This window comes from Macaca thibetana, chromosome 9 (genome assembly GCF_024542745.1).
Source record: "Macaca thibetana thibetana isolate TM-01 chromosome 9, ASM2454274v1, whole genome shotgun sequence".
NCBI classification, from domain to species: Eukaryota; Metazoa; Chordata; class Mammalia; order Primates; family Cercopithecidae; genus Macaca; species Macaca thibetana.
The window spans coordinates 96,534,877-96,554,257 of NC_065586.1; the positions used below are offsets into that span (position 1 = coordinate 96,534,877).

The following is a 19,381-nucleotide window of genomic DNA, read 5'->3' on the forward strand; positions in this document are numbered from 1 at the left end:
ATAAATCTTCTAATACATTCACTCAATAGCCATGAGCTTGCTGCTTGCGGTACTTGAGTCTTCTGGTTTTATTTTCAGAGAGGAGCACAGCAGGGACTTGTTTATCAAACAGAGCAAGACCTTGGGTAGGGAAGAACCAATCCCTGACAGACCCTCTGTAGCCCAAGGAGCTCCCCAGCCAGCTTCCTTGCCCTAGGACAGTCCCAGGTCTGGGGCTGGGCAGCTCTTCTAGAGCAGAACTGGTCAGATGTTAGATGACCCCAACCTTCCTCTCCCAGAGTAGGAGAAAGCAGTGTGACTGGCTCCAAGTAACAAAAGCCAAGACTCTAGGGGCTCACCTGTAAGAGTCAAGGGTTCCCGTAATCCAAACTAAAGCAATAGCCAGGTCAGATCCCAAACCCCTGGCCTCACCCACATACCTTCTGGTCTTGCCAACACTTACTGAGAGAGTTTCCCCTTCCTGACCGGGGATACACTTCCTTTCAGGGGTTCCTAGTGCTTCATTTCCAGCTCTATCAGCAAAAGGCCCTTCACGGCTTCCCTCCACTTTTATCTGAGCCTCCCAACTCACCTTTTCTCCTTAACCAAGAAGTAGCATATACTAACCTACCTGTCCCACTTTGCAGAATTGCTTGATAATGTACACGAAGAAAGTTTGGCAAGGCAGCTAAAAATTTAAAAGTACAATGTTGTAAAGTAAAGCTGCATTCTCCAGGAAGTCTCTTAGCATATAAAAGCAGGAGAACTATTGTGCTTCATATTTGATAACTGCAGGTCAGCTCTCTAAATATGTCATGCTGCCAGAACATTATTTCATAGGCTATTGTTTTATATCCCCAAATGGATACCAGATTCATTCCAGTTCTATCAAGAAAACATGACTGAGCTGCCTTGGATCTGTATGCTTTTCCCTTCCTTTTGCAATATCCACTTGTTCATTTGTTCATTCAACAAACACCAGAGTGGAGACAGTGGTGAACAACTACCGCCATTGCTGCATCATGGAGTTTAAGTTCTCATCTTATACAAAATCGCCAGGGCCGTGGTCCCTTTACAAAGTAGGCAACTCCAGAAATGGTGCTTGGGAAGGACATCTTTGAGGTCAGCTAGTCAAACCTTTTGTTTTACAGATTTAAACTGATGCTGAGAAAGATGACTGGCTTCTTCCCCCAACTAGTAAGTTACTGTGGGGTGAGTGCAGAGCACAGGCCCCTTCCCACCTCTCGTGTGCTCTTCAGGAGCCCATCTGTCTCAGTCAGAAGACAGAAACAGAGGGAGGTCCTGAGAAGTGACAAGGAAATTGGTTGGGGTGGGCAAAACACTGTCTCCTTCCTGTCCCTGGCCTGTGAGCCTACACACAGGCAGAGCTTTTTCTTTTTGAAAAGAATCGCAGTCTCAACTGGCCTTAGCAGCAGGTTAGGGCAAAGACAGAGACCGGGTCGTCTTCGGCGCTGGTGGTGCTGGCGGTGGTGGGAGGGGAGGGCAGGCCAGGGCACTCGCCTATTGTAGGTCTGGATTGGATGCTTCCACTCATTCATTTCCTTTTAATTAACCCGCATTCCTGGAGGAGAAATATTTATGTTGGCTCCCATAGAGGCAATCCTCAGACTGGAAAGAAGGGGGAAGAAAGCCTGTCTTAGCAAAACAATATATCTAAAGAGCTCAAGAAGAGAAAATAGGAGAACAAAATGCCATTAAAATAGCCTTCTACCCCCACTGGAGTCAATGAAAACTTCATTTCACATGCTAATCCGCCACTCCGCCCCCTTGTCTTCTCACAACACCTTTTCCGAAAGTGTTTGGGAAAAGTCTTCGCAGTCAGTACACAGCTCCCTGCAGCTCAGACTTCTCCTTGTGTTAGTTCAGGGCCCCAAGTGGGGCTCTCGCTCCAGCAGCGGCTTTTTTCTCCCCCACTTTAATTTAAACAAAGACTTCGGAGTTCATCAACCTCCCACTGAAATTCACAGCTGCTGAACAAACTAATCCCCTCTCCCGGCCTTTCTTCCCTTCAATGGGCTCTTGGCTTCAAAGACACTTTGGGAAAGGACTTTGCTGGGGCTCACACTGCTTCATCAATAGAAGTTAGTGCAAGTATTATCTGAAGAGCAAGTGGCTTTACAAACAAATACTGCCTAACAATCCCTCCCTCCCAAACACACACACATCTAGCCCACAGACATGATGGGATCTACAACAGGATTAGGGCTAGTATCCCCTGGCTTCACACCCAGTCCCTTTGTATAGCTGAGCTCAGCCCTGAAGTGGGGTGCGGAAAACCCTGGAACTGAACACCAGGCACGGATGAAGAGAGACAACCCCCCCGCCCCCAACACACCCAGCAGAGTGACCACAAATGCTGCAAGGAGAGAACCTAATTCAGTGGGGCTGGACACCTTCCTTTAACTTTCTTGATTTATCTCTCCCTAAGCCTCTCCCCTGCCTTACTAGGGTGCAGGAAGCAAGAATAAAGAGGACTAGGAAGGTGATGGCAAAATAGAACCCAGAGGAGACAATGACTGGGAGATGACAGAGGAAACCAAATCAAAGCAGCTTTATTGCACCATTAAGTACATCACTGCATCAAACACAGTGCCACAAATGCAAATCCAAACACAGTGCCACAAATGCAAATCCAGCCAGAGAAGGTAGCCCTGGGACATGTGGTGGCTGCCAGGTAGAAGGGCCCCCAACCCTTGAGGAGCAGTGCTGGAAGAGAATACAGAAATGGGCTTTATCATCACAGAAGGAATGGCCTTGGGCTAAGGCTCCAACATAGTCAAGGGCAGTTCCCCATAGGCTGTGGTTCCCCTGCTCCTATCTCACAGCCTAAGACAGCTTCCAGCAAAAGGCAGTTCACCCCTTTCACCTTCCATCCAACCTAGCCCACCCTTAATAATGCTGGCACATGAGAAATTCCATTTTAACAGCGCCAAAGTTTCCTCTCTTGGTTCTCCTCAGCACCCATCCTCACATCCATGACTTGTTCAAAGGGTGAACAGCAGTCAGCTCTACCCCATACCCTGGACTACAGAGAAATACAGACCTGGAAATATGAAGTCAGAGACAGGGAAAAGGTAAGGGCAGGCTCATAAACCACAGAAGGGAGAAACAAAAGACCCACATGATGGGTCACAGCAGAGGTAGACTTAAAAGTAACAATCCTGTTCACCCTCTCAGAAGCCACGTAAACAGAAGATCCCTGGGGGAGAAGATATTCTGCCCCAGGTCCTTACAGAGTGTAGTATTAGGGAGGGTGAAGAACTGACTCTATGCCCTGCCTCCAGGCCTGGAGTGTCTTGGACAGATCCTAGAAGGCCAGGCATAAAGGAGTAAAAAGCAGGCACTCAGCTGGTTTGGAGTCAAGCCTACAGCATCACATACCTGGCAGCAAGGAAAAGAGTCAGGAAAAACAAACAGAATCTGTTGCAAAAGTCCCCTCTTCTGCAGGGAGGAGTTAAGTAACAGCAGAAGAGGCCTCCTAGCAAGAGAGGCCGCCTGGTTTAGACCAGCAGCTTATGAGCAATGATGAGGACTGCCTTCAAGATAGGCATGAAGCTGGACACTTCGCTGAAGCTGCTGCAGCCCGCCACCTGGGCATGCACTGTGAGGCCCTGCTCAAAGCTTCCTGCATCCACGCATCGGGCAACCTCATGGAGCCCAGCCACGACATGAGGTGAGAGCTGTGGAGGGAATGACCCTTAGGTTAGCGAGCCCAACCTAGTCCCTACCCTGGCAGCATGGAAGGGATAAGGGAAGACTTAAGTTCTGGGCCCAGTCCAGGCAAGACGCACATATTTTGTGGGGAACCCAGGTCAGTGAGACCTATGGGAAGAAAAGACACTGGGCTTCCTTTGGCCATGGTCATGGTGGAAGGGTAGGAGGCAGTGGGAGCACAGGTAGGTGTACTTACTGTCCCCTCACAGAGCTTCTCATATAGACACTCCAGACGCTGGGCTGCCTCTTCCAACTTCCTTTTTGTCTTCTGCAGGGAAAGAAATGGATTCCAACCCCTGCCCCTAAGGCTAACACCACACAGGGCCATAAAGAATCACAGCATATTAGGCCGGGCGCAGTGGCTCACACCTGTAATCCCAGCACCTCGGGAGGCCGAGGTGGGCGGATTGAGACCATCCTGGCTAACACGGTGAAACCCCATCTCCAATAAAAAATACAAAAAATTAGCCAGGCGTGGTGGTGGGTGCCTGTAATCCCAGCTACTTGGGAGGCTGAGCCAGGAGAATGGCGTGAACCCGGGAGGCGGAGCTTGCAGTGAGCTGAGATCGCACGGCTGCACTCCAGCCTGGGCATCAGAGCGAGACTCCATCTCAAAAAAAAAAAAAAAAAAGAATCACAGCATATTAGAGCTAGAATGGCTTCATTTCACAGAGGAGGGAATGAAGGCCCAAGAAGGGTAAGCAACTTGCTCAAGCCGACACAGCCAGCAAGGGAATGGCAGACTTCCTTACTCCTGGCTCCACCCTCCTTCCAGTACCCCTGCTGCCTTTAGGTCTCAATGCTGCTGGGTCCTACTGCCAAAGAGCTAGACTTCAGACCAGACTCGAAGCCTCTCACCAGCTCCACATGGACATTAATTAAGTACAAGATAGAGACAGCATGTTCAGGGCAGTGAGAAGAGAGTCACACAAGGAACTGGTCCACAGCTGAGGGGTCCTGGAACCAGCGAGGGGTGCGAGGAGGGCACTGTGGAGAAGGTTCAGACTCACTAAGTCAGTTGCAGACAGGGAGCAACGTTGGAGAAGTGCCTCAAAGCTGCTCTTCAAGGACTGATGCTCTGGGGGCAGCTCCTTCCTTTCCATCTTCTCAGGTGGCAGGTGCTGAAGCTGCTGATAAAGAAGCAGGGAGAAAGGCCAGAGGGGCAATCTGTCCTTCTCATGGCTTCCCTAAGGACTAGTCCCCAGTGACTCACAGTCATACTGTTCCCATCAGAGCAGAGGTGGGGAGATGAGCAGCCTCCCTTTCTCTGCAGTAAGGACACCTGGTACCTGTCCCCAGTTTCCCTCAGCTCAGAGATGGTCTCTGCCTTGAAGAATGAGGCCCATCTACCATGACTTGCACCCAAGGAGGGCTGGAAGGTTTCTCAAGGGAGGGGAATACATTGTTCCTGTTACCTGCAAGCTGAGTTCTCCTGGAGCCCCTGGGGGAGCATGACTCACACCGGAGACAGGGGGCTGTAAGGGAAGAATCCCTTGAAGCTCAGGGGTGAGGCTCATAACTGGAGCAGTAATTGGTGCTGGGGCCATAAATGTCTCTGGCAGCTAAAGAGACAGAAGGAAAGACACATGAGTCTGAGCTGAGAGACTCCATGGCTCTGGTTTTAGGGAGTGGCAGGAATGATAGTGAACAAGGAGGCAGAGGAGTGAGTATGGGAAACTGGGAAGTGACGAGACTGGTGTATGTGTGTAAGAGGGAAAGAGAAAGAGGAGGGTCCTGAGGAAAGAAGAGTAAGTGGGAGGAGGGCGGGGACAGTCTGAGAAGGGGAAGGACTGACTGAATCCTCTAAGGAATTAGAACATGGTCATTGGTGAATGTGCGAGGGAGTGGGTGGGGACAGATGCATTGACCTTGTTCCTCTGGAGGTTTCCCCCGGGGGCTGGAGCTTCTTTCCAGGAATCTTGAGGTCCTATAGGATAAAAAGATGGAGGTTTTTAGGGGCATAACGAAAAACACTGGAAATTTTTGATCTGAAGGCTGGAAGCATCTTTGAGTTGGAATCCACCATACCTCCCTCTGCAGACTATCTACACTCCTGGCCACCCTCCACCCCACAGGGCCCTAGCCTCTGACTTGAAGAAAGACTACCAAAGTAGTTGGAGGGGTAGGGGAGGCAATAACCCAGAAGAGGGATTCATGGAAGGAAGACTGACCTGGGTGAGGAGTCAAGATGCCAGTGGTTGGGAGGACACTAGAGCATGGGGCAACTGGGCCCCCTGGAGGGTATGGCACAGGGAAGCTCACAGGAGGGGCTGGGGCATGGGAGACCATGTGGCTGGGACCTGGTGGTCTCAGAGGAAGCAGAGGGAACAGTCTAGGAGTCTCAGACAGGGAGGTAGAGCCAGGTTGCATGATGTCTGGGCATGCCATGAGTAGAGGGGAACCAGGAAGAGGCCATGTCCCAGGGAATCCCACCGGGTTAGGAGCTTGCACCCTTTGCCCTCCTAATAGCTGTGGCTGAGATGAAGCTGAGGTAGAACAGAAATAGGTCATTTGTCACTAAACTTCAATTCAGGAGCATCTCAGAGCATATCAAGGAGAAACAGGATAGCAATAAAAAATTAATAATAATAAATGATTAATACATGTATATGGAAATCTATAATTTACAAAATACTTTTAACTGTATTCCTTATTTGACCTTCAAAACAATCCCATAGGGTTGACATAAAGCAACACAACACTTTGGTATATTGCCAAAGGTACGAAGCCAGTGATAGCATTAGGAATTCAGACTTCAACTTCCAAGCTCCTCTCACTAGACAGACATACAGCTTCCCAAATCCATGCTGGCCATGCCAGTTGCTTTCCTGAGACCTCTGTGCTCTGCCCAAACAGATCTTCAGTGACTCACTCACCAGGCCTTACCCCAGGGCCCAAAGGCAAAGGCTGGATGGCCTGGGACCCAGATGCCCTGTAGTCACTTATATTCTGCATCCTGGGGCCCTGATAAGGGCTAGGATGGGAAGGTGCCAAGGGCATCACTGGTGATGACTGAGGGGTGAAAACTCTTGGCCTTGGAGACGGAGTTGGAACCTATGAAGAGAAAAAAACATCAGCTCTTGGAAAGGAAAGAGAAAAGTAAATAATAGAAAACAGAAAAATAATAGGGAAAATTAACGAAACAAAAACTAGTTCTTTGAGGAAAAAATTCAATAAAATTGATAAACATCTAAAAACTGATAAAAATAAAAAGAGAGAAGATATAAATCATCATCAGAGATGAAACAGGGAATATTACAACAGACTCTGAAGCCATTAGAAAGATAAACGAATACTACACATAACTTTACATTCATAAATATCTGACAACTTAATCAGAAATGGACCCATTCCTCAAGAACCACAAACTACCAAAACTCAGTCACAATGAAAGAAGATCTGGATAGTCCTATAATCATTAAAGAAATTGGATTTGTAATTTATTTATTTATTTATTTTTGAGACAGAGTCTTGCTCTGTGCCCCAGGCTGGAGTGCAGTGCTCCGATCTGGGCTCGCTGCAAGCTCCGCCCCCGGGGTTCACGCCATTCTCCTGCCTCAGCCTCCTGAGTAGCTGGGACCACAGGCGCCAGCCACCCCGGCTAGTTTTTTGTATTTTTTAGTAGAGACGGGGTTTCACGGTGTTAGCCAGGATGGTCTCGATTTCCTGACCTCGTGTGCTGGGATTACAGGCTTGAGCCACCACGCCCGGCCGGATTTGTAATTTAAAAGCTCCCAGAAAAGAAATCTCCAGGCCTAGATGGTTTCACTGGAAAATTTCACCAAACAGTCAAAGAATTAATACAAAGTTTACGTAATCTCTTCCAGAAGATAGAAGGAACACTTCCTAACTAATTTCATGAGGCCAGTATTACCCTGATGCCAACACCAGAAAAAGATAGCAGAAAATAAAACTATACATCAATATTTCTCATGAACTTAGACACAAAAATCCTCAATAAAATTTTAGCAAAATCAAATAATGTATATAAAAAATAATATTCCACAAGAAAGTGGGATTGATTCCAGGTCATGCAAAGCTGATCCAATATATTTAAAAACCAATCAATTTAATCCCCTATACCAACAAACTAAAGAATGAAAATAATATGATCACAGAAATGATGCAGAAAAAACATCTGACAAAATTCAACACCGATTCATGATCTAGTTCACAAGGTGTTATGATCTGAATGAATACGTTCCCCGAAGTCATGTGTTGAAAACTGAATCCTCAATGCAACAGTGTTGGGAGGTGGGACTTTTTGGAAGTGTTTAGGTCATGAGGGCTCTGCCCTCATTAACGGATTAATGCCACCATAAAAAGGACTTGCAGGAGTAGGTTTGCTTTCTCTTGCACATCTGCTGCCTGCCATGTGAGGACACAGCAGCAAGGCAGCATCTTGGAACTGAGAGTGGAACCATACCTGCTGGTGCCTTGATCTTGGACTCCAGAACCATAAGAAATAAATTTCTGTTCTTTATAAATAATTTCCCAGTCTGTGGTATTCTGTTATAGTGGCACAAAATGGACTAAGACACAAGGAATAGAGGGAAATGTCCTTAGTCTCATAAAGAGCATCTATGAAAAACCTAAAGCTAACATCATACTTAATGCTGAAATATTGAATGTTTTTCCTCTAAGACTGGAAATAAGGCAAGAACATTCACGTTAACTATTTATTTTTTTTGAGACGGAGTTTTGCTCTTGTTGCCCAGGCTGGAGTGCAACTACACAATCTCAGCTCACTGCTCCACCTCCCGGGTTCCAGCGACTCTCCAGCCTTGCCTCCTGAGTAGCTGGGATTACAGGCATTCAACACCATGCCCGGTTAATTTTATATTTTAGTAGAGATGGGGTCTCACCATGTTGGTCAGGCTGGTCTCAACTCCTGACCTCAGGTGATCCACCCGCCTCAGCTTCCCAAAGTGCTGGGATTACAGGTGTGAGCCACCGCGCCTGGCTCATTTTCACTATTCTTATTTAACAGAGACTGGAAGTCCTAGTCACTACAATAAGGCATGAGAAAGAAATTAAATGCATATAGATTGAAAAGAAAGAAAACTATCTATTTGCAGATTTGCAGACAGCATGACTGTCTAATAGAAAACCCCATGGAATCCACAAAAAACTTCTACAACTATTCAGGAAGGTCACAGGGTATAACCAGATCAACACATAAAAATCAACTGCATTTCTATATACTCAATGAACAAGTGGAAACCAATAAATTAGATTTTAAACTGCTGAAGACAAAATTAAATACTTAGTAGGCATGAGCGGACAGGTGATAATAAAAAAATTAAATACTTAAGTATAAATTGGACAAAATATGTACAGGATTGGTGTGATAAAAATTGTAAAACACTGATAGAGAGAGCATTGGAGAAACATGCCACGTTCATGGACTGAAAGACTGAACCTAGTAAAGACGTCATTTAGGAACTTGTATTTGAATACTCATGGCAGCTTTACTCATAATACCCCCAAATTGGAAACTACCCAAATGTCCTTCAAAGTTTGAATCACTAAAAAAATTAAAACCGAGGCCAGGTGCAGTGGCTCACGCCTATAATCCCAGCACTTTGGGAGGCCAAGGTGGGCAGATCACGAGGTCAGGAGATCGAGACCATCCTGGCTAACACGGTGAAACCCTGTCACCACTAAAAATACAAAACATTCTCCGGGCGTGGTGGCGGGCACCTGCAGTCCCAGCTACTCAGGAGGCTGAGGCAGGAGAATGGCGTGAACCCGGAAGGCGGAGCTTGCAGTGAGCCAAGATAGCGCCACTGCACTCCAACCTGGGCAACAGAGCGAGATTCCATCTCAAAAAAAAAAAAAAATTAAAACCATGGTACATTCACGCCATGGAATACTACTCTGCAATAAGAATGAGTGAACTACTGGTACACAGAACAACTTGAATGAATCTCAAAGAAGTTATGCTAAGGGAAAAAAGCCAATCTCCAAAGGATACATACTGCATGATTCTATTTATGTAACAATCATTAAAAAACAATTATAGAGCTGGAGAACATACTGGTGAAGCCAAGGATGAGGGACGCGGGATAAGTGCAGCTATAAAAGAGGTAACACAAGAGATGGCTGGGTGTGGTGGCTCATGCCTGTAATCCCAGCACTCAGGAGATTGAGACTATCCTGGCTAACATGGTGAAACCCCAACTCTACTAAAAATACAAAAAATTAGCCGGGCGTGGTGGTGGGCGCCTGTAGTCCCAGCTACTCGGGAGGCTGAGGCAGGAGAATGGTGTGAACCCGGGAGGCGGAGCTTGCAGTGAGCTGAGATCGTGCCACTATACTCCAGCCTGGGCGACAGAGCAAGACTCTGTCTCAGGAAAAAAAAAAAAAAAAAAGGTAACACAAGAGAGTTTTATGGTGATGGTAAAATTGAGTATCTTGATTTTGGTGGTGGTTACACACCACAATGTGACAAAACTGCATAAACACACATATAACAATATGTAAAACTGGTGGAGACTGACTGAAATCTGAATCCATGGATTGTACTAATGGCAATTTCTTGGTTTTGATACTGTACTGTGGTCGTGTGAGATGCTGACATGGGGTGGGGTGTTGCTGGGACGCAGGAGACACCCCAGTACATCTCTTTGCCACCTCCTGTGAATCTATAGTTATTTTTAAATGAAAAGAGATGGGGAGAGGGAGAGAGAGAGGAGAAGAGAGGAGGGGAAGGGGAAAAGGGGAGACAAGTGAGGAAAGAAAGGGACAGAGGAAAGGGAGGGAAAAAAGAAAAGGAATTAGGGTGGGGATTGAAGGTGGGACAAGATGAGCCATCAGAGCTTCCGCCAGATAACTCTGTATCCAAACCTCCCTGGATTCTGTTCCCCAGCTCGTCTAGTAAACTTCTGGCCTCACATCTTAACAGTACCCAATCCCCCTGGGCACTTTGGCCAGAACCTCTTTCCTCTCCCTCAGTCCCCCAACCACACACACACCTCTCCAAACTATCAGCAATTCTGTCAGTTCTATCTACTAAGTACTAAGTATTTCAAATCCAACCTCACTGGCCAGCTTTAGTTATTTCATGTCTTCATCATCCCATACTATAGCCTAACTCCCTCCAGACTGGCCCTTCCTAACATACAGCTAATTATGTCACTCCTCTTCCCAAAACTGTTCAATAGCTCCTCCCTGTCAAGTTTAAGTTCTTTAGCACAGAATGCTAGGTCCTTAGTGATCTGACTCCGGAACCTGTTGTTCCAGCTTCATCTAACTTCATAAACACCTGTGTTGCAGCCCCAATTAAATATTAGTAATCCTCAAAAGGCCTCAGCTTACTCTTGCTTCAGTGCCTTTGTACATGCTATTCTCTGTGCCTGAAACAGTCTTCACTTGCTCATTCCTTTGGCTAAAAACTTTTAATATTTGAGACTCTGATCAAACCTCAGACTCGTTCTGAAACACTCCCTGGACTGCCCCCGCAACCCCACCATACAGAGTAAACTGCTTTCATCTGTGTGATCTTATGGCCTCTTGCCATACTCCAATCATGGTATTTATGAATTTTACTGTAGCTAATTTTTTTTTTTTTTTTTGAGACAGAGTCTCGCTCTGTCGCCCAGGCTGGAGTGCAGTGATACGATCTGGGCTCACTTCAACCTCCGCCTCCCGGGTTCAAGCAATACTCCTGCCTCAGTCTCCCAAGTAGCTGGGACTACAGGCACATGCCACCACACCCAACTCATTTTTTTGTATTTTCAGTAGAGATGGGGTTTCACCATGTTGGCCAGGATGGTCTCGAACTCCAGACCTCGTGATCTGCCCACTCTGGCCTCCCAAAGTTGGGATTAGAGGCATGAGCCACTGTGCCAGGCCTACTGTAGCTATTTTTTACATATCTATCTTTCCACTAGACTATGAGCTACTTGAGGGCAAGTATCACGATTTTTGCACCTTTATGTCCTAACAGCCTAGTAGTTCAATAAACAGTCATTTATTATAAAAAGAACTGAATCTACGTTCTACGGAAGTTGGGAATTTTCATCAGTTTTGTTCACAATATATTCCAAGTGCCCAGAACCACGCTTGGCACATAAATATTGTTGAATGAACAAATGAATTAACAAGTAAGGTCTTACCTGGTGAGAAGGCTGGGATCCCAATCTGTAAGATGTCTCTTTAGAGTGGGGGATAGCTCCCACAACAATCCGGGGGTAGGGGAAAGGGGGAGACTGTTGGCCCAAGACAGCAGAACCTTGAGCATGAAAAAGCCGATCTCTTAGCTGCTGAACTGGTGGCTATAAGTTTTAATGAGGAACAGTTGTGTCAAGAAATTAAAACAATCAAGGCCCCCGGTAGCAGTCAAATTTCAGCTGACCCTCTACACCAAGCTTGTCCAACCTGTCTTATTTTGTTGTTGTTGTTCTGTTTTGTTGTTTTAGGTTTTTAGCAGCCTGAAGTCATGGTTTTTGCTTTCTGACTCTCGTGATAAGTGGAAAACAGGGATGAGGAAGGGGCTTTACTGGCCCAACCAGAAACAGAAACTAAGCACCCACGACTGTATTCTGACCCTTGGACAATCCCGCTCTATACTCTAGCCCCCTTAGAAATGACTCAAGGTTCCCGAATCCCTGCCAAACACTTGCATGCCTCCCTCCTTGCTATTCTTTCTGCTTAGAATGCTCTATATCTGCTGGTAAGCTACTTCTCTTTGAAGGTCTAGCTCAGCTGTTTTAACCATTGGGAAGCCTTCCTTGACTTCTCCAGGCAAAAATCAGTCCCTTCCCTGGACTCCCACAGTGCTCAGTATAAGCTTCTGTTACGGCGCTATAAGTTATCAACATCTGATCTTCCCCCAGTAGATTGTGAGGTGCTTAAGGGATTCCATCTTATCTATCCTAGAAGCTTCAGCATTAGCATAGTGCCTGGAACACAGAAGTGCTCAATGTTAGATGACTGAATGGAAAGGTTTGCTCTCTCCACATGGCCCCACTTACCTGAGCACAGTCACTGGGTAGAAAGCTCATGGCAGTGGCTAGGCTGCCCTGGGCTGCCAGGAGGTTGGCATACTGAGTGACCCTGTAGGTTGTGGCAGGGCCTGGGCTCACCCCATGAGGACCCCGCAGTAGCTCCAAGCTCCTGTTAAGAACCATCGCCTTCTCCATCAGGTCCTGTAAGGACAAGGATGAGGGTGGTAAGCCTTCATTGAAGCATATCCTGCTCTCTAAGTCCAGGTAGCTTATTCAGGGATCTCCTACTATGGGTAGAGAAGAGGGCACCTGGCCATACCTAGGTGAAGGCAGCAGATGATGACATGTAAGAACCGTGACAGAGAAGGGTCACTTGGCCTCACCTCCCAAGCTGTTAGGATTGGATTTAACTGGACCCATGTGGTCTTAGATTTCGGTACATCTCTACCTCTTCCTTTTGCTTTTTTACCCTTTCTGCTTATACGTCACCAACCACAGACTCTGTTATACTAACTGTTTCAGGTACGACTTTTATCTCTCCCATGAGTCTGTGACCCCCACTTTCTGTGGTCACTTACAGAACACCTGGCAGTTTAAATCCACAGAATTTTCTACAGTAGCTAATAGAAGGCCCAAGTCACAATTACTCAAATACTGAATACATCTGTAAAACCAAACCTGAAATAGGAAAAAAATTATAAAGACTAACACTGAAGCAGCTGCTGCTTAGTCTCCTCTGAGAGAAGAGGAGAAGATCCCAGACATTCAGGACCCTTCGCTCCTCCCTAACGCCGTGGTTCCAGCCTGTCCCAGAGGATCCGCCTCTGCTAGCTCTGCACATCTCCACCACTAGCTTCCTAAGGGCCTGATATGGAGTGGCCAGTACCCTGCAGAGAAGGGGTACCTGCAGAGCCATGGGGGACAAAGCCTGATGGCATTTTGCCCAGCACTCCACCAGCCGCTCCACACTCCCTGAGCACACATAACAGAGTCTGGCTTCAGAGGTTAGTGCCCTGCCGCCCTCCTGTTCCATGCGAGTTCCCAGCATGTCTGCAGAGAGAGGGAAATTTCATTAATGGCACAGCTGGCCTGTGTGCCTCTCCTTCTCCTGTTTGGAAACAGTGAGAGGACCATGAGCCTGGGACAAGTAGCTGCAGTGGCTTTAAGACAACACTGAGACTCACCTTGCTGTACAGAGAAGGGGAAAGTTCTCATATCATGGTGTGACAAGACAAAGTAAACCAGGACAACAAAGGATCCCCTCTGAAAGTAGGGGCATGCGCTGTGGTCCCTGCCTCCTGGCTGAGCCAGATTCTAGCCCTGACAACATTGCCTGGCCTCCCAGAGCTCAGCTGCTCCTCCACCTCCCTCCTGCATGCATCCTTTGACTCCATGCTGGAGTCACACCATTTCATCCTGAAGCCTGGGACCACACCTACCACAGAGCTCAGGGAATTTCTCTGTGCTTGAGTATGTCAGTAGCAAAGCCAGTGCCTCTCTCCAGTTCTTCAGGCTACAGGTACACACCACATCCTTCCAATTCTTTTGCACAACACAGGCTAGAAGCTGTAATAGGCAGAGAGTGAAAGAGGCCATCAGCCATCCATCCAGCATAGGCAGCAGGAGTCCTGCACAGGCCTCCTGTTAGAGCACTGAGTAGGGGCGAGGGTGAGGTAGGGGTGGTAGAGTAGAGAGAGGCAGGCAGATACTCAAACACGGGTCCCAAGGTATGGGTATCCACCTCACAAGGTCCAAGTAATCCCCTCCCTTCCTCTCCTGCACGACGGGCAGTTACCGAGGAGATTTTGGTTTTCTTCTTGGCCAAGTAGCGCTCCTGTGTTTGCTTCAGCAGATCTGCACCCCCAGCCTGGGCCAGGATAATGGCATCAGCAAAGCGCTCCTCCTTTAGACACAGCTCCACAGCCGGACCCAGTTCCCCAAGCAGGAGAGCCTGGCTTAGGAGTCCATCAACATCTGCAGGCAGAAGCATCCCCTCTGTATTAGTTGCTCTCAAACCCTAGCTTCCTGCCCCCTGCAGGGCCCACAGCACATCCTCTATATCTCTATATCACTCAGCGTGCTTGGCTCCAAACTAAACCCTCAAGCTTCATTCCTTGGCAATAAAATGTATTTTGGTGCCCAGGTCTAAAGACAGGGCCCAAGACAAGGGAGGGAACTGATGTGGCAGTAGCACAGTGTGAGGTGTGCTTGATCACAGTGGGCAGGGCCACAGTCCTTTCAGCAAGAAGGATAGAAGAAAATCTGTTGGTAGAAGGCCTTCCATAGGAAGGACCTATCCATGAAAATCTACAGCCAGAGAGAGCTCTAACTGGTAGGCGACTCACTCAGCATTTGAGATGGTGGGAGGAAGACATGAGGCAGGGGACAAGAAGGGACTCTCTCAAGTCCAAAACCTCCGGGCCCACCTAGTCCTAAGCAGGGACTCTCTCCCTCAGGGTCAGGGTACCTTTTGTGATGGGGATCTCCCAAGGAGTCATGTTCTGAGGTACCAGCTCATCAAAGAAGGCTGAGGAAGCAGAGGCTTCCTCTGTGGTGTGTTTGGAGGCCTGTATGAGGAAGGACAGAGGTGACTACCTAGGGATGAATCCAGAAGACAGACAGAGAGCTGGCTTAGTAGCTCTGAGAGTTCTACTATTTGGTCGTTAATGGGTAAAACCAAAAATATAGCCAGGTAAGGTTTGGGAAGGGCCATAGTTCACGGTTAAGACACAGCTCTCCACTTCCAGCCCAAAAGCTTAGGGACTCTGTGTCTCACTCTGGTTCTAAGAGAGTGAGGAGTCTGAAGACTTATACAAATGCTAAGCACTTACAGAGAGCAATGAAAAGGGCCAGGAAGGGAAAGACACCCAAAAGGCAGGTTTCCTGTGTAACCCTAGGTCAGGCTGACTGGGCTCCTACCACACCTGACTGCAGAAGGCCTGCTGTCTGTCACTGTTGAGGTCATTTCCTTTGGGCTGAGGACTCTCGCCTAGCCCCACGTCACTCTTCAACCATGTGGCCACCTGCAGGGAGAGACCTATGAAAACAGCCCTTTCCAGCGAAAGATCAAATAAGCATTATCCTCTTTTCCTGCCACCATACCCCACCGACCGGACTCTCTAAGATCCCTGATCTATTTTTTCTGAGAAAAAAACAAACTCCAGGATGTTAAATGCTCACATATGCAATAAGGCCAGGAAGAGGTATTCTGAGATGGTTTAGTCTGGCAACATTCTCTTCAACAAGTACATGTTTCTGATGTGAAAAGCAGCTTACCTTCTTCTGAAGCTCATCTTTACTGTATCCTAAAAGCTTTAGGAATTTCATTCTGGAGTCTTGCTCTAAGGTCACCTAAGAAACCATAGAACACAGAAAAGATTCCATTAAATGAATATAAATGATGCTCTTCCTACACGAAGCTGGGCATCTGTCCCAATATACCTCCAAATATAGTTCTTTGTACTACTAGAAGTGCCCTCAGCAGTCCAGTGCCATCTTTCCCTTTCCCCCCCGGATCTAACTTACTGATGGGCTATGGGCAGTGTTAACATAGCCCCCTGCCCCTTGCACATGAGAATTTGACCTTTCATTGTCTTCCTAGCACTATTACCCTGGTAGTCTGGTGAGAGTAAAGTATCAGCTGTTCCTAGGCAATATGCCTGTGATTGGTAACTTGCATCTGGACTAGAACTATGTAATCTAGAAATAATTAATGTGGACAACATGCTATGTGTTTCCCTGATTGCAGTGGCTCTTGTAACTGGACAGATTCCTTGCAGGGACTCTGGAAGCTATGCTTTTAGAATTAGTACAAGACATATTGGCTCTTGTGGGCAAGAAGCTTCTAAGTCAGGGCAACTTACGTACCTGCCTGATGTATATTTTCACTCCTTGCACCTGAGCTATCTCTGGGGGGCTGAAGAAGAGAACTCAGAATTACTGCATGACTGCTGAAAGGACTCCCACAGAAGACACCTGCCTGATGCTACCCTGCTGCAGTCCCCATCCCATATCCTTCCGAGGAGACTGCTGCCAAGTGTAGCCTACAGTAGTCTTGTGAGTCTAAATGTTTCTTTGAGAAGACCTCTGGTAGAAGTTGCACGGATACAGTAAACAAAGTCAGCTTCCCATTCAATCTCCCAAATACCAAGGAGCAAGCCTTTCTGAAGCCCCCGCAATCTTGGTTAGCTATCCCAGGCCCTTAATTTATTCCACACTGAACCATGATTTCTAACCATACCTTTCTCATAGTCTCTCTGGGCACCCTTCTCCTTCCATGCCCTTCCTTAGAAATGTTCACCACACCCAACCAGGAACCATCAGGATGGACAGCTCTTGGGTAGCTTTTAAACCAGAATGCCTGGCTGGGAGCAGTGGCTCACGCCTATAATCCCAGCACTTTGGGAGGCTGAGGTGGGCTGATCACCTGAGTTAAGGAGTTCGAGACTAGCCTGGCCAACATGGTGAAACCCCGTCTCTACTAAAAATACAAAAATTAGCGGGGCGTGGTGACAGGTGCCTGTAATCCCAGCTATTTGGGAGGCTGAGGCAGCAGAATTGCTTGAACCCGGAGGCAAAGGTTGCAGTAAGCCAAGATTGTACCATTGCACTCCAGCCTGAGTGATAAGAGTGAAACTCTGTCTCAAAAAAACAAAAACAAAAACACCCAGAATGCCCTGTCTTATAGGTCCCTCTGTCCTATAGGTACCACTCTCTCCTTTGTTTAGCAGAATAAAGGTTGAACTCCTGACCACTCCCTCTCTTTCCCATCTCACCATTCCTGGAACTTATACCCTGCTTACGACAAAAGCATCACTTCTTATTCTTTTCTTCCCACATCATTCTCTAGCTTCACTATATAGTCAAGATCTTTCTCAAATACTCTTTCTCTTTCCTAACTTCCTGATGTCCACCTTCATGTAGTTCTGCTATGCCTAAAGCTCAAATTTCAAGTCCCTCTCAGATGCCCTGGTACAGGCCCAATCCTTTTTGCTTTCTTCTACACAATTCCAAAAATTTGCACAATCATCCCACTGACTGACCAGTCAGCTATTTCCGTTTCTTCCTTCAGATCTCTCACTTGCTCATTTCCTTTGATAGGTATAGCGCTCCTCCTGGTGTCAGGAAACTTGAAATTAAATGAGAACTGGAACTGAACCCACGCCTCCAGCGTAGAGTGGCACCTGAACCCTAGGACCCACTTCAAGGACTTGCCTTGGGTTACTTGAAACCAACTCAAAGCGTTCTTATGACAATGTGTCCTTCTAACTAATCTTCCTTTCTCTTCTTTTTCTCTTTCCTCCTTTTTCTTCTTTCCCATTACCTTACCTGCCCTTTGGCATGATACCATGAAGGTCTTTGCCTTGGCTCTGATAAAGTACCTAGGACACCAGCAATAGTAGCAATAAAGGAAAACATCTCGTGTATTCCCCATCTTTCCTAGCCACTTCCCAAATGGCCTTTGAGCCTCTGGTAAAGAGTGAAGGTTTTGTGTCCCAGTGGTAGGTACAGTGTGAGGAAAAAACTAATGGGAGTTAAGGCCTCTGTAATCAGTGTGCTTGTGCCTCTCCTGCAGTTGACACAGGTTGAAGTTCCAGGCTTTGGGGAGACACTTCTGAGCAGCTAGTCTTCAGGCTTCCTACCTTCAGGAACTGCCACAGCATCTTCTCACTTTGCAGTAAAGCTTGCTGGCTCTTGTTCTGACAGTAATTCAGTAGATTTCCTGATTCCAGGGCCTCCTGCAGCTCCGTTGATCGCATCAGGAATTCAGATTCTGTGGTGACTTGACTGATGAAGACTAGGCGGGGGCAAGGCTGTGGCACCAGCCTTGTGCTGGGGAGGCCAAAAGTAACCAGCTTCCCTCCAAACTGGTGAGGAAAAGCAAGAAGGGTAAAGGTTATACCTTCAAGCCAAAAAGTAACACTAAGTCAGGTTCACAGAGAAGGCTATCTAATGGCTGACCCTAGGCTAGGAAATCAATGAAATAAGAGAGTTCCTGGCGGGGGTGGAATAGGATCAGTAATTTAGTATTGATGCGTCTCCCTACCAAAACCACTTCTGTACTCTTAGGACCACCCGCTTCAAACTTAACCACACAGTACTCACCTTCTGCTAACCTGTCCTGGTACCACCATTCTCCCAGTCACCTGGGCTAAATACCTCAGCATTAGCAAAATCTTCATACCCCTTATACTCAAGCAACGACAAGGTCCTACCTCTTCTTGTTCACTGTCTTTCATGCAGGTGCCCTCCATCCCATTCCCAGTGCTAGTACACCCAGATTACTAAAAGCCTTCTGTTCTTTTCCCTCCTCTAATTAAGCCTTAGACTATCCCCCTATTGCTTGTACCACCCTTCTGCTATTCAGGAGCTTGTGTGGTTACACAAGGCCACAGAAAAGAGCTTAAGCTCCCTTGCCTGCAGTGCACAAACTTCTGCAAAATCAGGGCCAAACCTATCTTTCCCAGCATCTCTCTCCCTGCCTGTTTATTACATTGCTCCACATCCCTAAAATGCCTGATGTGTTCCTGCTTCTGTGCCTTTACCCACAACATCCCCACCTAGAGTATCCTTCTCACCAAATTAGATGCCTTATATAAAGCATCTGGCACAAACAGGACCTTAGAAAAACCCTTTTTACTCTAGCAGTTCTCAACATTGGCTGCATATTAAAACCACGTGGAGAACAATCCAGACTTGCCAGGCCATACCCCAGA

At 47.1% G+C, this 19,381-nt stretch overlaps 1 protein-coding gene across 23 annotated transcripts in view; it reads right to left on the reverse strand.

Moving 5' to 3' along the window:
* Positions 1 to 882: 882 nt before the first annotated feature.
* Positions 883 to 19,381, reverse strand: part of SEC31B (SEC31 homolog B, COPII coat complex component) — a 35,670-nt gene continuing 17,171 nt past the window's right edge. For 13 of the 23 annotated variants that reach the window (XM_050804944.1, XM_050804942.1, XM_050804940.1 and 10 more), the window contains 17 exons: positions 18,308 to 18,532; positions 15,942 to 16,016; positions 15,590 to 15,688; positions 15,133 to 15,232; positions 14,461 to 14,639; positions 14,105 to 14,231; positions 13,570 to 13,715; positions 12,693 to 12,866; positions 11,835 to 11,993; positions 6,591 to 6,768; positions 5,886 to 6,200; positions 5,583 to 5,641; positions 5,130 to 5,276; positions 4,725 to 4,844; positions 4,084 to 4,324; positions 3,911 to 3,982; positions 2,530 to 2,706 (listed from right to left, as the gene is read on the reverse strand). In XM_050804944.1, coding sequence (XP_050660901.1) covers positions 3,930 to 3,982; positions 4,084 to 4,324; positions 4,725 to 4,844; positions 5,130 to 5,276; positions 5,583 to 5,641; positions 5,886 to 6,200; positions 6,591 to 6,768; positions 11,835 to 11,993; positions 12,693 to 12,866; positions 13,570 to 13,715; positions 14,105 to 14,231; positions 14,461 to 14,639; positions 15,133 to 15,232; positions 15,590 to 15,688; positions 15,942 to 16,016; positions 18,308 to 18,532 — 2,397 coding nt within the window. In that variant the 3' untranslated portion in view covers positions 2,530 to 2,706; positions 3,911 to 3,929. Of the gene's footprint in view, positions 1,562 to 2,529; positions 3,681 to 3,910; positions 3,983 to 4,083; positions 4,325 to 4,724; positions 4,845 to 5,129; positions 5,277 to 5,582; positions 5,642 to 5,885; positions 6,201 to 6,590; positions 6,769 to 11,834; positions 11,994 to 12,692; positions 12,867 to 13,569; positions 13,716 to 14,104; positions 14,232 to 14,460; positions 14,640 to 15,132; positions 15,233 to 15,589; positions 15,689 to 15,941; positions 16,017 to 18,307; positions 18,533 to 19,381 lie in introns of those variants that run through there. The other 10 variants (XM_050804949.1, XM_050804948.1, XM_050804947.1 and 7 more) reach the window with 8 other exon arrangements.